The sequence below is a fragment of the Sciurus vulgaris genome, assembly GCF_902686455.1.
Source record: "Sciurus vulgaris genome assembly, chromosome: 10".
Classification (NCBI taxonomy): domain Eukaryota; kingdom Metazoa; phylum Chordata; class Mammalia; order Rodentia; family Sciuridae; genus Sciurus; species Sciurus vulgaris.
Window position 1 is genome coordinate 126189749 of NC_136470.1, and position 14365 is coordinate 126204113.

Here is a 14365-nt window from a genome sequence, read left to right on the forward strand (position 1 = left end):
GCCTCTTTTCTGCAGACTGGCTTTCTCTGCTCACTCATCAGTGAGCGCATTTCTGAAAAAAAGCTGCTTCACTCCACAGTCTAAATAATTAGTCATTTGCTTCAAAGTTGCAGCATAAACTACCGTTTCTGTGTCTGTTAATTTGGATCATTTAGAGAAAATCTGCTTGGTGCATAATCTGCTGGGGAGGGCTGAAAACATCCTCCTTCCTTATCCCACTCCCCAAAATAATTACTTCCTAATTGTTGCAGTTAAACATATTAAAAAGGGAAAATTAGCTTGTATTAACAGGTGAGCCCTGAAGGTAGTCACGTATATCCTCTTGAAAGGCAAAAGGAAATTTGCCATAAACAAAAGAGGAGAAGCTGATGTGAAGATGGAGGCAGAGACTGGAGTGATCTAGCCATAAGACAGGAATGTTTTCAGTCACCAGAAGCTGGAACACACAGGGATAGAGTGTATCCTATGACCTCCGAAGGAAGCAGGGATATTTTGATTCCTTGATTTCAGCTCATTGATATCTATTTCAAATATCAGGCATACAGAATTTTGAGAGAATATGTTTTCTTTATTTTAATCTATTGAATGTACTTATTTGTTACAGCAGCCAAAAGAAACTAATACAGCAACCAGTGGACTCATTCTTCCTGCATTAGGTGTCCACCTATTATCTAATCAGCTGTGTTCAAGCAATGTTTATAGGAAAATCATAACCATCAAGGCCTGCCCTCGTAGAAGGACCTTTGGGAAAGAAATATATGATCGATTCTCAGAAAAAAGGCATGGGTTGGGAGACACCTGACACCACTCCTCGACACTGGGTATCACATAGGTTTGAGTAAAGATAACTTAAGATTATACTTGGCAGTTAATTTGTTAGATGCTAAGTGAAAGTAGTCTTAAAATAGGGGAGCTCTTTCAGGTGGCTTGGTTGTGTGTGACAGTTCTTGGAGCAGGGAGCCATGGCCTAGTCAGTGTTTTCTGTGGACCCTCAACTCAATTTTACTAGGGTAACAGGAATGGCTCCTGGGAGTGGGATAAAGAGGAGAAGTTAGGAGGTAAATCTTCCCACCCAAGTGTTTACTTGCCAACCTTTCTTAGGTTAAGTGCTGAATACAGACTACACATTAGGGAAGGATAAGCCCTGCACATCCTGACAGTTGGGAAGGAACATAACAGATTCATCATTCATTCAACAAACGTTTGCTGTGCACAAAGATGAACTAGGTTAGGGGATATACAATAAAATGTAGTCACTGTCTTCATGAAAAATAATCAGCAAGCAGATAAATGAGCAAAAATAATCACGAATTGTGAAAAGGACTGTGAAGGAAAGGAGTAGTTATGAGACAGGAATAAAGTGTATGAACGGGTTGTTTCTGTAGTCGTTGGGAGTAATCAGGGCTCAGGAGTTAGATATGGGGTGTTTGTAGAGAGTTTGAATGGAGAAGTTCACTCAGTAGGCAGCAGGAGATGGGAGTAAAGGTTTGGGCATGAAGTAGAAATGTGTTATGTAGAACCATAGAAATAAACAAAACATCCAGGAAAGAGGGCACATAGTGAAAAAGGTGTAAGTCTGAAGTTTGGCTACATGAGTAGACAGAATCATAAAATAATCTATACACGCCCCATGCTCCCGGCGCTCTCCGCCTCCAATCAGACTACATTTCCCAGAATGCCCCACGCACTGAGCGTGAGCCGGAAGTTGATCGTAGCTACTTCCGGCGCCGGAAGCCTCGAATAATCATGGCCACCATCAGAACCCCTGTGTCGCTGTGGCGGCTCCTGACAGGTTCTAGAGGAACCGAGCGGTTCTGTGTCCGAGCCCGAACCAAGCCCCAGCACGATACTCTGCTGCAGCCGCTGCCTCAGCCTTCCGAGGTGAGGCTGCTGTGCCGCCGGCTCAGCTCAAAGGCCGGTAAGTGACCCACCAGACGTCCGCTAGGGCGTTCTCCCGGGAGACCTAGAACCTGCTTTTAGTTGGCAAAAGCCAGGCTGCGAGCCCCCGCGGTTCTTCCTGCAGAGCGTTCTCAGCCATGATTGGCTTCCGTCGTTCCTTGCAGGTTTTGTCATTACCCGCCCTTGCTTGTTTACTCAGCCAGCAGCGCCTGGCTCCGCTCGATGCAAAGCGCGCCGCTAACCTTATGGAATACAGTAAACTAAGGCTGACACCTAAGGGAACTCAGAGCCCAGTGGGGCAGTGCCTTGTGACCCGGGCTGTGATAAAGGACGCGCACAGGGAGGCATTCAAACTAGGGTGGAAGGGCAGGAACGGGTCCCTGGAGAATACACCGAAGCCGACACCTGGCTAGCCTTGCTAAGGAGAAAACAAGAAGCCTTCCAGGCAGAGGGGACAGCATAAGCCAAGTCGAGAAAAGGGATTGAACAGGTATTTTGGGAACTCACTTTGGAGGTAGGGTTGATAAGACTTGGTTATGGCCTTCGGATCTAGGTTTAAAAGGAAAGTTGATTCTCAGGTTTCTAGCTTGAGCAGTTGAATTGAGCAGTCAAATTGATACCAAGATGGAGAAATATTAATTGTAGGATGTTTCTGTTTCTGGTGGTGGTGGGGGCAGTGCAGGTGTAGATGAGGCGAGGAAATGGGGGAGACAGAACTAAATTTGTTTTAGATGTATTAAATTTGAGATGCCATAGAGATTCAAGTGTTCAGTATATAGCTAGGCACATCAGTAAAATGGTATCTGAAGTTGGGTGAGTAGGTGAGACTGAGGAGAGAGTAGTGCTGAGCACCTACGTGTATTGGACACTAAGTGACTCTGAGTGCGAAAGGTGAGCAAAAGACTGCTCTGGCCTTCAGGAGGCACATCATCTAGTGAGGCACACAGTGAAATAAGCAGACCACCTTAGCTTTTTTCTGAATGTTGTTGGAAGTCACAGGTGAATTTTAAACATGAGAGTCATCTTGGTTATATTTTTAAAAGATTTCTTTTAAGTAATCTCTAGGGAATGTTTTTCAGTGAGGCCAGAAAGGAGGCAGAGTACGATAGGGGGAAATGGAGGATTACAGAAAGATATATGAGATATAGCAGTCCATATATTTGTATCAGTGTTCTTTTTTATAGGCTAGGCTAGCAGAAGAAGAAGTGACTGGAAACAAATGACTCTTCTTTCCTTTTTCATGTGAAACTGGAAAGAGAAGTGAGGCAAAGGGAAAGGCATACTACACAAGACAGAGTTGAATTAAGATGGGAAGTGGTCTTGACTCTCGAATCAGACAGACCTTGGTAAATCCTGGTCATGTCACTTAATAGCTAGCTCTCTTTGGGTCAGCATTAGCATCCTTGTTTATAAAAAATGGATATCAATACCTATTTTGTGGGTTGTAAGCTTTCCTAAAAATGTATGTTGTGCCTGGCTTATAGGAGACAAATCTGAGGGCCAGGGATGTAACTCGGCAGTAGAGTGCTTGCCTAGTGTGCACGAGGCCCTGGGCTCCATTCATTGACAAAGAAAAAAGCCCTAGAAGGAGACAAATCTGGAGATGGTAACCACCATTGCTACTATTAATATTATATTAATTTTTCCCACTAATTCCTATAGTAGACTGTCTTTTGGCAGATTTTATGTATATTCATATCCTTATCATAGTAAATGTTCAGTAAATTTTAAATGAAGTTGAATGAGTGAAAGAATCTCAGAGGTATTAGCATCATGCACTGCTAGGATAGACATTGTACTAATAGCTTTTGTTGTTAACTTTTCTATTTAGAGGTCTTGTTGGCCTGTCATTTTTGCCAGCTTCTTATTTATTAAAATCCGTTTTAGCAGAATCTGGTAGCTCAGAGATCAAGAAACCTACATTTATGGATGAGGAAGTCCAAAGCATCCTCATCAAGATGACAGGCTTGAATTTGCAGAAGATTTTTAAGCCAGCTATACAAGAACTGAAGCCACCAACCTATAAGCTAATGACCCAGGCACAGTTGGAAGAGGTATGTGAACATAGGAATTTTAGTAGAATACCTTTCATGAAGGGATTGAAGAGGATTTCCAGAGGCCCCCACAAATGCTTGTAACTGTTCTTTCACAGGCACCGGTGAGGGGGCGGGTACCAGGCACAAAAGTGAGAAAAGAATCGTGAGCAGGCAGGCAGAGAGGAGGTGGGAGTATGACCGGAACTGAGCAGGCTGGGGCATAGGGGTCAGGTCTGGGTGTCCAAGCAGAGGCTCCTCTCTGCTCCCAAACCAGCCTGAGCATCCTTCCTTTTTCCCGCCTGCTCCAGCTTCCTTCCTGGAGAAGCATCTGCTGTGAGCTGCCTTGGGGCTGAAGCTTTGGTGAAATTATGAGATCCTGCTGAGCAGCATCCTATTCCAGGCACCAGTGTCCTCCTGGAGCCATGGGTACTGAGACCTTTGTGAAATACATGTTGATGTATGAATATGTGAAGCATTAATACTCTTCTTTCTGATTTAAAAGTAATTTATAATCATAGCAAGAAATTCAAATATCTAATAGTATATTACATATAAAGTGAAGTCAGTCCCCTCGTCACCTCTCAGAGGTAACTACTTTAATAACGTGGCAAGAAGCACTGTAGTCAGTAGTTAAGAGCGTGGGCTCTGAAGTGGATTTCCTGCGTTCAAATCCTAGTGCCACAACTTTCTAGCAGTTTACTTAACATCTGTTTGCCTCTGTTTTCTCTTCCACAAAATGGAGATAACAGTAGCACCTAGATCACAAGGAAAGCGTGGCATTAAGTGAGCTGAATACCTTCAGCGTGTTTGAACAACATCTCACATGTAGTAAGCACCCAGTAAATGCCCCCTCTGAATCAGGAAGCTTTTATAACCTGGCATTGTCTCATAGCGTCTTTTGCTGGTTTGATAATGGTTAAGCCTGTGGGTGTGCTTAGTCACACTGGAGGAAAAGGCAGGACCCATGAGTTCAAGTTTGGCTTTTTAGTCACTACTTCATGGCTATAGCATTTTTTCCTTGCAGTCTTTAGTCTTTTTCTTTACTAGTTTCTGCTTTTGTCAAGTGATCCTTTGGTCTATAACCTTGTGACTTTCCTTAAGAAATATTTATTTCATTAGGCTACCAGAAAGGCAGTCGAGGCAGCCAAAGTGCGACTAAAAATGCCACCAGTTCTAGAAGAACGAACACCAATAAATGACGTGTTAGCTGAAGATAAGATTTTGGAAGGAACAGAAACAGCCAAATATGTGTTTACTGATATATCATATAACATACCACATCGGGTGAGTATGTGTCTAATTGCAAATTGATCTTTGAAATACCATGTGGAGATGGGTTTGAGGGATGATGTGACCTGGCTGTCTCTGGTGCATTCAAACCAGAATTCCTGTGACTAGGCGAGGCCCTTTTGAAGATACACTAAGGAGGATGAGAAATGCAGACCAACCCCATGTTACCATTTCCCTGCCAATTATGGGCTAAGTATATTTCACAGAGTCAGAACAAGGTGTATACAGACAGAAACCCACCCCAAGCCATGAGTGGACAAAAGCCTACAGAACAGTGAGAAAAGGAATTAATCTGGCCTAAGTTGCATTGCTCTCCTTTGCTGAAGCCTTTTGAGAAGATGGAGTGTTTCCATCCTGTATATTCCATGGTGCCAAGAAACTCAGATTTCCCAATGAATTTTCACTTTACAGAATTTTTAGTAAGAGTGACAGATGTTGCTTAGGTAATTTTCAGACATGATTGCTTCTGTTTTTATTCTCTGGCTCCTCTTCCCTTGATTGCTAATTTATAAGAACACTCTGGAGTTTGAAAAAATATATCAGTTTTGTATATCAGAATTAAAAAAAAAAAAAAGAGTAACTTTCAGTTCAGCCCACAAAATACACTAGAGTACTTCAGAAATGCTGAATTTGAAAGGTGACCCCATATTATTCATTTTTTGATCATGTTTGATTCTGGTTAGAAGACATGATTTCAGCTGTGTCCATATGTCTGCACCAGCCATCTGCAACTGATGTGAATGGGGATCTCAGAAGTTCATTTGAATTAATGTTTTTGTTTTGTGGTGTTTTAATTTATGTTTGAAATGCTATGGAGGCTGATTGTGGGACATTTTTAATAATTTGAAAGGGAGAAAGAAACTTAATTTTGGTTATTCAAATTACCAAAATCCTTTTGAGGAAAAATTGTTATTTTGACATCTGCTATTTTTTTTTTCTATTTGCAGTATTTGATGAAAGTTTTAATTATTTTATCCTCAGAGACTCTTACACCCCTGAAAAGTAAGAGTCAGTACCATGTGGTTAATTTATACATTGATCAGGTGTGTGTCATTTACCAGCAACATGCAAAGCTCTGTATATGTTTTTGCCTCTCTGGGTGTTATGAAGAATTATCATACACACTTCCTGCCCTTTTCCAGTTATATAATGTCTAAGAAGTGCCAAGAATTTGTACATATTAAACTGCCAGTTGAATGGTACAAACAATGGTTGGAATTCAGAGGAAGTGATCTCATGGCTTGGGATTTGACAGTTGGGAGAGTGAAGAGACAAGCAGCAGATGGACCAGTCAGTCTTCTGACATACATGTCTAATGTCAATATGAGGAATAACAGAAGTGTAGAAGTAACACTCCGCATTCTTGGGTTTGTTCTTTTTACCTCGGAGACTTTAAACATAGATCATAAAGTGTTAAAATCTTTTTAGGTGAAACTTTGGAATGGGGAAATGAAATAATTTGAAAATGTTTGTAGCACTTTTTTTCTCTCAAATGGATTTAGATGAATCTTGAATCACTTTTAGTTTGAAGCATTTTATGTATTGAATTCATGTTAGTACTGTAGTTGGTATTCAGTAAATTTTAAATTTCTAATAGTCAGATGCACAGCCATAATTAGCAAAGAAAGTATCAGATCTCGCCAAGTCTGCAGTTTAAAATGATCATCGAACTCCTCTGTGCCTATTGTGCTTTGTTTCCAACTTGTGTTTTATATTGTTGATTGCAAACTATTCTTATAATGGACTTGATGGGACACAGGAATTAAACATAAGCCTTAACAACTCATCTTGATCATGTTTTCTAATTCAGGAGCGTTTTATTGTTGTCAGAGAACCAAGTGGCACGCTTCGCAAAGCATCTTGGGAGGAGCGGGACCGGATGATACAAGTTTACTTTCCAAAAGAAGGTCGTAGAATTTTGCCACCAGTAATTTTCAAGGAAGAAAACCTTAGGGTAAGGTGAATTGTAGACTCAGTGGTGATGATGTGTTGAACTGTTGGCTCCAGTGCTATCTGGTGTCTTAGTTGGTAAACACAGGTGAATGTCTCTAATGGTAACTTGACGAGGCTTCTCTCTCTTTTACAATTGGTGCAGTGGGATTTGAATCTAAGTGTGACAAGGAGAAAGCCCTTACTGTTTCTTTATGCCTCCTGATGGGCACATTTTTGTGTTATTTGGGTGGGCAGGCCTGTCATGGCACAGGATAAGTGCTCAACTTTGTGTTCACATCTAATTCCAATTCCACATTGTGGTTTTAGACAATGTACAGCCAGGACCGGCATGTTGATGTCCTCAATCTCTGTGTTGCCCAGTTTGAGCCAGATTCGACTGAGTATATCAAGGTGAGTATATTTAATAGCTTCTGAAATACAGGTTTAAGTATGGTCATGAGCAAGATTTTTAATCTAGTGCAGTGAGCTTTGTAATAAGCTTTGATACAGGAGAGTGAGAGAGGAAATACCTGAAAATCTATTAAGAACAGATGTGTGCCAGAATCATATTTTATTTGTACAACCGTCATTGATTAAGGATGAGGAAATTTCAGCTTGGAAAGTTAAGTAGCTTGCTGAAAGTTGCATTGCCAGTGAGAGGTAGGATGAGAACCCAACGATGACAAATCCTGTTTTCTTTTCAATTTACCATACAGAAACAAAGTTATTTACTAAAATTTGCCCAAGTGTGTCTTATAACTCAGGACGTGTTCATTGGTATCTTTTGTGTGTGAGGTATGATTGTGGGGGTTCTGAGTGAGGCTAGGAGCCAGGAGAGGGTATGCTGTGACAAAGCCTGCCGCCCAGCACCGATGTGTGAAAGGGTGCTAGGTGATGCAGGGATGCATCACCTTAGGCCTCCAGAATGTGAAGCTTTCCTGAGAAAGCTTTCGGGGGGGTCTTAAAGAGTGTTCCAGGAGGGTAAGGAACTCTGTGGCAGGGGGAGGTGGGTGAAAGAGGGGCTTCAGGTGGAGAGAACAGGATGAGCAACAGCTAGAAAATAACAAAGCATACTTGAGAATCCCGTCATCTCGTGCTTAAACATGCAATGTGTATGCAGGGTGGACTGGGAATGGGTGCACAGCTGGACTTCAGTCAGTAGGCCTTTGGGAGCCTTTTGAATAGAGGCGTGCCCTCACTAGGGGAATGTTAATAAGAAAGAATGTTGAGCTGAAGGGAGGGTGACTGACAGCTTAGGGACAAGAGTAGGAGTGGGAAAAATACCCTTGATTCATTTTTTCCTACTGACGAGAGGGTGCTCCACTATTTGCAGTGGGCTGTGTATGCGGGATGGGGTTTGGCTGCTGGACATAATTAATCAGGGCGTAAAGGTCTGGTATTACCTGTTCCAGGCTGCTACACACTTCCAGTGGAAAAGGCACAGATTTGCTGTTATCTAGACAAACTCTTCTTAATAAATTCCTCCTTCCTCCCTAAGATGGGTTCTAGCAGGAATGTCCAAATCACACCAGTTGGCTAGTGATGATGGAGGAGCTGAGTACACCTGGATTTACTGGTGCTTTCCTAGCAGCAGTCATGCTGGTCCGCGTAAACCGAGTAATGCTGTGCACAGCTTTTAATTCTCCTGTTTCTGAAGAGTTGCATTTTATGTGGATAGGTTCACCACCAGACCTATGAAGATATAGATAAACATGGAAAGTATGACCTTTTACGTTCAACAAGACACTTCGGGGGAATGGCTTGGTATCTTGTAAATAAGAAGAAGATTGACGGTTTGCTGATTGACCAGATACAGAGAGATTTGTAAGTATGATCTTAGAAGAGTCATTCTTATTGCCCTAACAGTATATCTGTGTTTTAACTGTGTATTTTCCCATTGATAACCATGTATTATAAGCAGAAACTTTCACTCACCTCAGTTTATCTGGGTTTATTCTAGCATAACCCAGTTTTTCCAATCCTTGCTTTTGTGTTGCACAAACAGAGCTGGATTCTTTTGAGAGTAAGTGACTTTGGATTTGCACAGAAGGTTGTGAACATTGACTTATCCTGGGCTTGTCAGTGCTTCTGGGTATCAGTGAACTTTCCAGATACTCAAAGTTTGAGGATCAAATAGCAAATGTAAAGAAATAGACTTGAGCCTCTGTGTGTACTCATTTTCTGGTAGAACTATTTCTAGGGCTCTTCAGTAAGTCATCATTTAACTTATAAAAATACATTTACTTTTGATAAAAAGCTTGCTTTCCCAGGGTTTAAAAATATCAAAAAGGTTAGTTTTTTCAAAACAATGTGGAACAAAGACTTGAATTTTAGCTTTAAGCTGGTATCCTTCCAGGTTTCTAGCTGAAAATAATATAAGCATACATTATTTTGTTGTGCTTCACAGGTATTGTGTTTTATTACAAATTGAAGATCAGTGATAACCTTGCATGAAGCAAATTTATAAGCACTACTTTTCAGAAGATTATTAACACTTTGTAGCAATAAAGTATTTTTTAGCTAAAACATGTATATTGCCTTTCTAGATGTAAGTAGACCACAGAATAGTGTAAGCGTAAATGTATGCACTGGGAAACCAAAAAATTTGTGTGACTTACTTTATCACAATATTTGCTTTATTGTGTGGAACTGAACCTGTGATATCTCCAAAGATATGCCTTTAGTATACTTTAAAACTAGTCATAAAACCAGAGAGAATTGTTTTTGCCCATTTTTCTATTGATTGGGCTAGGAAGGCCTAAATGACAAGGAAAAGAAATGAGCATGGCCGTCATGAGAAAGTCAACTTCCTACAAAAAGCCTTTGCTGGTTTCTAAAGGCTGAAGAGAAGATTTACTGATGATTGCCATCTTCAGACTGTAGCCGTTGGCTCAGAGTAGCCTGTGTGTAATCTGAACCACGCACACACGTAAGACATTTGGAACTAGAAGTTTCCACATGCGTTATCGAAGAAGTGCATCCCACATTTGGAAACAGCATCATTTCTGCTAGGAACAGCAGTCCCAAGGGTGACGATTCCCAGGCCAGCCTGCTTCCCCAGCAAGTGTAGTGTGATTCAGTGCAGAAGGCAGAAATAATACCCTCATCCTCCACAAGCAGGGCCTGGTGTGATGGGGAATGTGCAAAGGGACGTGCCTTGGCGAGTATCAGTAGTGACATGGTTATGAATGAATTTTCAGCTTATAAGTTCCTCCACTGCACTCATTCTTAACTCATTGAAACATGTTTTCGTAAGAAATTAAGAGCAACAGAACTATGTTTAAGTTTTAAAATTAAAAGTTCTTTATTGAGGTGTACTAAACCTGCGATAGTGTAGTGCTGCACAGGTGAGCTTTACATCTGAAGTGGTTGATATAAGGAGGACATTTGTGTACTTAACCCCTCTGTGATGATGCTGCAGAGGACACTGAGCTGACTGCACATTCCCCAGGTGGGCAGGAGAGGGCGTGCGTCCTTACTGAATGGAGACCAGGTCAGAATTCTGATTCTGCACGTTTTTGTTTTTTTTTTTTTTTTTTTTTTTTTTTTTTTTTTTTTTTTGCGGTGCTGGGGATTAGAACTCAGGGCCTTGTGCTTGCGAGGCAAGCACTCTACCAACTGAGCTATCTCCCCAGCCCTCTGCACGTTTTTACTGCATATTCAAGTCCCACTGTTAGTTCTGTAGAGATTTTTTTAAAAAAATACTTTTGAAAATAGTAATTTATTAGTTCTTAATTTTAAGTATGGGCTGAGTGTTAAGCTACATTTAAACATAAAAATCCCATTTTGGCAGAAACTCTATGAAACATGTAGAAGCCTAGTTAAGCTTTTCATATTCTTATTTTTTATTTTATTTGAGAGATATTATGTTGCTAAATTTATTGGATTTTGTTAGGTTACAGCTAACATAATAGATATGTAATGAACATTTTCATTTTTTTTTTTTTTTTTTTTTTTTTTTTGCCCCCAGAAAGAAGATTGCATTTAAGGGGTCGATGGGGCTTGGGATAAGCCCAGAGCATTTGGGGTAGATGGGGCTTGGGATAAGCCCAGAGCATTTCTCTTGAGGTCACCATGACTTGAAGAATTCTGTATCTATTCCCATTTTCACCCTTCCCCTTATCCCCTAGTTCAAGTGATGAGAAAGCCGGGAAGTGACGACTGGGGGGAGCATTAAAGTAGAGTGTGTTCACTTCTCTACCCCAACTAGGGGCCAGTAGCTCCCTAAGTATACACAGCAGAGCCTCAAAACCTGAACATATTTTGGTGGAATAGACAGATTGATGTGCTTGGATCGGTTAACAAGGAGGGAGGAAGTGATGCGCTCTGGGGCCAGGTCACATAGGGCTAGCAGGCCATGGGTTTTACTGAGAGCAGTGGGAAGTCACTGCAGGGCCTGGGAGTGTTCTGGATCTGTGGTATGTGGGTAGTTATATATACAAAGTTGTATCCAGCCATGCACTTACGGTTTGTGCAACTTACTATATCTTTACTGAAATAGTATTTTTAAATTTAAAAAAAATGTGAACATTTTGTTATTTTTATCTCTCCCAGTTTTGATGTGAATAGGACTGTATGAGAAGTTATTGTTTGGTTTGGGGAAGGCTAGGAAAGTTATTTTGTTTTACCAGGAATTGAACCCAGGGGTGCTTAACCACTGAGCCACATCCTCAGTCCTCAGTCCTTTTTTTTTTTTTTTACTTAGAGATAGGGTTTCACTAAGTTGTTTAGAGCCTACATTGCTGTGGCTGGCTTTGAATTTGTGATCCTCTTGCCTCAGCCTCCTCAGCTGCTGGGATTACAGACATGTGCCACCATTCCCAGTGGGAAGTTTTAATGTTTACAAAATGTGAGCATTTTTAAGTGTAAATCTAAATCAGATTCTTGTTCTAGTTTCATCGTAGGTAGTAGTGACACTAAACTTAGACAAATTTTAAAATTTGCATTTTAAAAATTGCTGACATAGACTCTTTCTTTTGGTCTGTTGTGCATAATTTCTTATTTGCTTTATTAGGATACTAATTTTTAACTAATGTGTTCCCTTGAATATTCAAATGGACTGGTAGTCAGTTTCCTCTTACAGAGGCATTTATCTACTAATTCAATCTCATTGAAAATTGGTTAGCAGATGCCACTAATGGCGAGTGGCTTTGAGAATCACCAACCTCCTGTTTATGGGATGAGCTGTATCTGCCCTGAGTGGTGTCACACTGTTGGATGCTGGTGAAGTGGGCTGGCCTGGAAGGCATCTACCACTAGGCATATTGTTTCTGTGAGAAATGATGTTCTGTTTCTAAGAAAAATACAGCCACATTTGAAATATATTCACTTTTAAATTGGGTATTGCCTGTGACTCTTGCCCTACCTGCCTTGCAGAATTGCTGTGAAGACTAAATTAGTCAATTTTCCTGAAAGTGCTTTTGGAACTCTAGAACTGAGGGTATACCTTGCCCCCCAACAGCCTGAAGAGAGTCTGAAATGTAATGTGTGACATTGGCACACACTTTTATAGGCCTGTGAAGTCAATGAAGAAAATCCATCTGTATCATTAAGTTCTTTTTACTCTCAGACTTGATGATGCCACCAGCTTGGTCCAGCTGTATCACATGCTTCATCCTGATGGTCAGTCTGCTCAAGAGGCCAAAGAGCAGGCTGCTGAGGGAGTCAATTTAATTAAGGTAAGGGGTCTTTTTTTACTCTGACGGTTTTGTGATGCTCATTGAGTTGGAAAAAATTTAGAAATGGGTCATATTTGGCATTAACTAAACAAATCTGTGAATATAAAACATTTGTGGTCTTGAAAACATCAGTGTGATTACAGCCCTGTATATCTTTACCTTAGACTGCAGAAGCAGATGGGGTAGGGTAGGCCCGGGGAGGAGTGGTCAGGTAGGTAGGTGGTGGGTGTGCTGGCAGCTAGAGTCCAGAGAAGTTCAGATAGCGGGGGCAGCAAGTCCCTGGAGCACTGCAGGGGCAAGCTGCATCTGAGGTGCTCAGCTACTGGCAGGACCCTGTGGAGGACTAGAACATGTCCCCAGAGCAGCTTCCTGTCCTTCAGTGTGGTGACATTCTCATCCGGGAAACCGGCAGGTGTTAAGAAGGGGAGAGGGTGGTGGTGGTGCTTGGGTGGATACTGCCGAGCCTTACAAGTAGTATTTTGGAACCATACACTTCTCTCACCATGGGCTACATAGATTTGTCTGTAAATGCTGAGAGTTCAGATATTTCCAGGAATGGAAAGGGAGGTCATTTTGTAATTTAACTTCTAGTGCTGAGAATGGACATGGTTTTGTGGAACTGGCTTCTATGCCAGTAAAATATTTTGCATACTGAAAAGTAGTTAGATTACTAAGGATAAAAATGACCATCCTAAGTGGAGTAGAGAGAAAATACAGAACAAATCCCGATTTTTCTGATTATCCAGATAAAGCAAAATGCTTTGAGAAAACATTCTTTGAAAACTGTGTTTGCTAACTCTCATCTCTTGAACCAAACTGGTTTTCATTTTAATTGTAACAGAACGAACGATATAAGGGTCTTAGATTTTTTTCTGAAAACAAGCTAAAACATGTGATAGCTATTCTGGTGTTTAGAATCAGTATTGCTTGAACTATAGGATATTTTTCTGATGATGTATATTTATTGCTTCCAAAGGGAAGAGTAAAACTCAGGTGGAAAAGCTGACACTTGGAAGACATCAGGGACTCTTCTTGACATGTTAATCATGTCTTTAAAATGGGAAATCTTACAAATAGTATATGTTGCCTTGTTTTAAATAGTATGTCCTATTGTTTTAAAACTTTTTTTTTTTTTTAAACAGGTCTTTGCAAAAACTGAAGCCCAGAAGGGAGCATATATAGAATTAACACTGCAAACTTATCAAGAAGCATTCATTAGCCATTCTGCAGCTTCCTGAAAATATTTTAAAAATACATTTCAGTTTACTAAAACCTACCTTTCTCTTTGTTAATATTGATCTGAGTGTTTAAATGCATCAAGATTAAAAGGTACTGATTTGTAGTTTGTTATATATTTTTTGATTTTTGTTTTTTGAATTCCATATAGTACAAAAATACAAAGGAAAACTGTTTACCTTACTTTTCTAGGCTTCAGTTGGGTAAATGAAGTATATACTTGAGCGCCTGATTGTGAATTTCTCTATGTTAGATGAGTACACAGTATTTTTTTAAAAAGAGTACCAGGCTTTT

The 14365-nt window shown here is 40.7% G+C and overlaps 1 protein-coding gene across 2 annotated transcripts; it reads left to right on the plus strand.

The window, feature by feature from the left end:
- The first annotated feature begins 1710 nt into the window (after positions 1-1710).
- MRPS22 (mitochondrial ribosomal protein S22) lies at positions 1711-14273 on the plus strand. Of its 2 annotated transcripts, none has more exons than XM_079156403.1 (8): positions 1711-1918; positions 3787-3953; positions 5055-5219; positions 7036-7179; positions 7485-7568; positions 8836-8981; positions 12727-12835; positions 13978-14273. In XM_079156403.1, exons 1-8 carry the CDS (start codon positions 1747-1749, stop codon positions 14071-14073), a joined length of 1083 nt encoding a protein of 360 aa, XP_079012529.1. In that variant the 5' UTR covers positions 1711-1746; the 3' UTR covers positions 14074-14273. The 2 variants fall into 2 exon arrangements, with proteins under 2 accessions (XP_079012529.1, XP_079012530.1); XM_079156404.1 differs by having other exon boundaries at positions 3790-3953.
- The last annotated feature ends 92 nt before the right edge of the window (positions 14274-14365 follow it).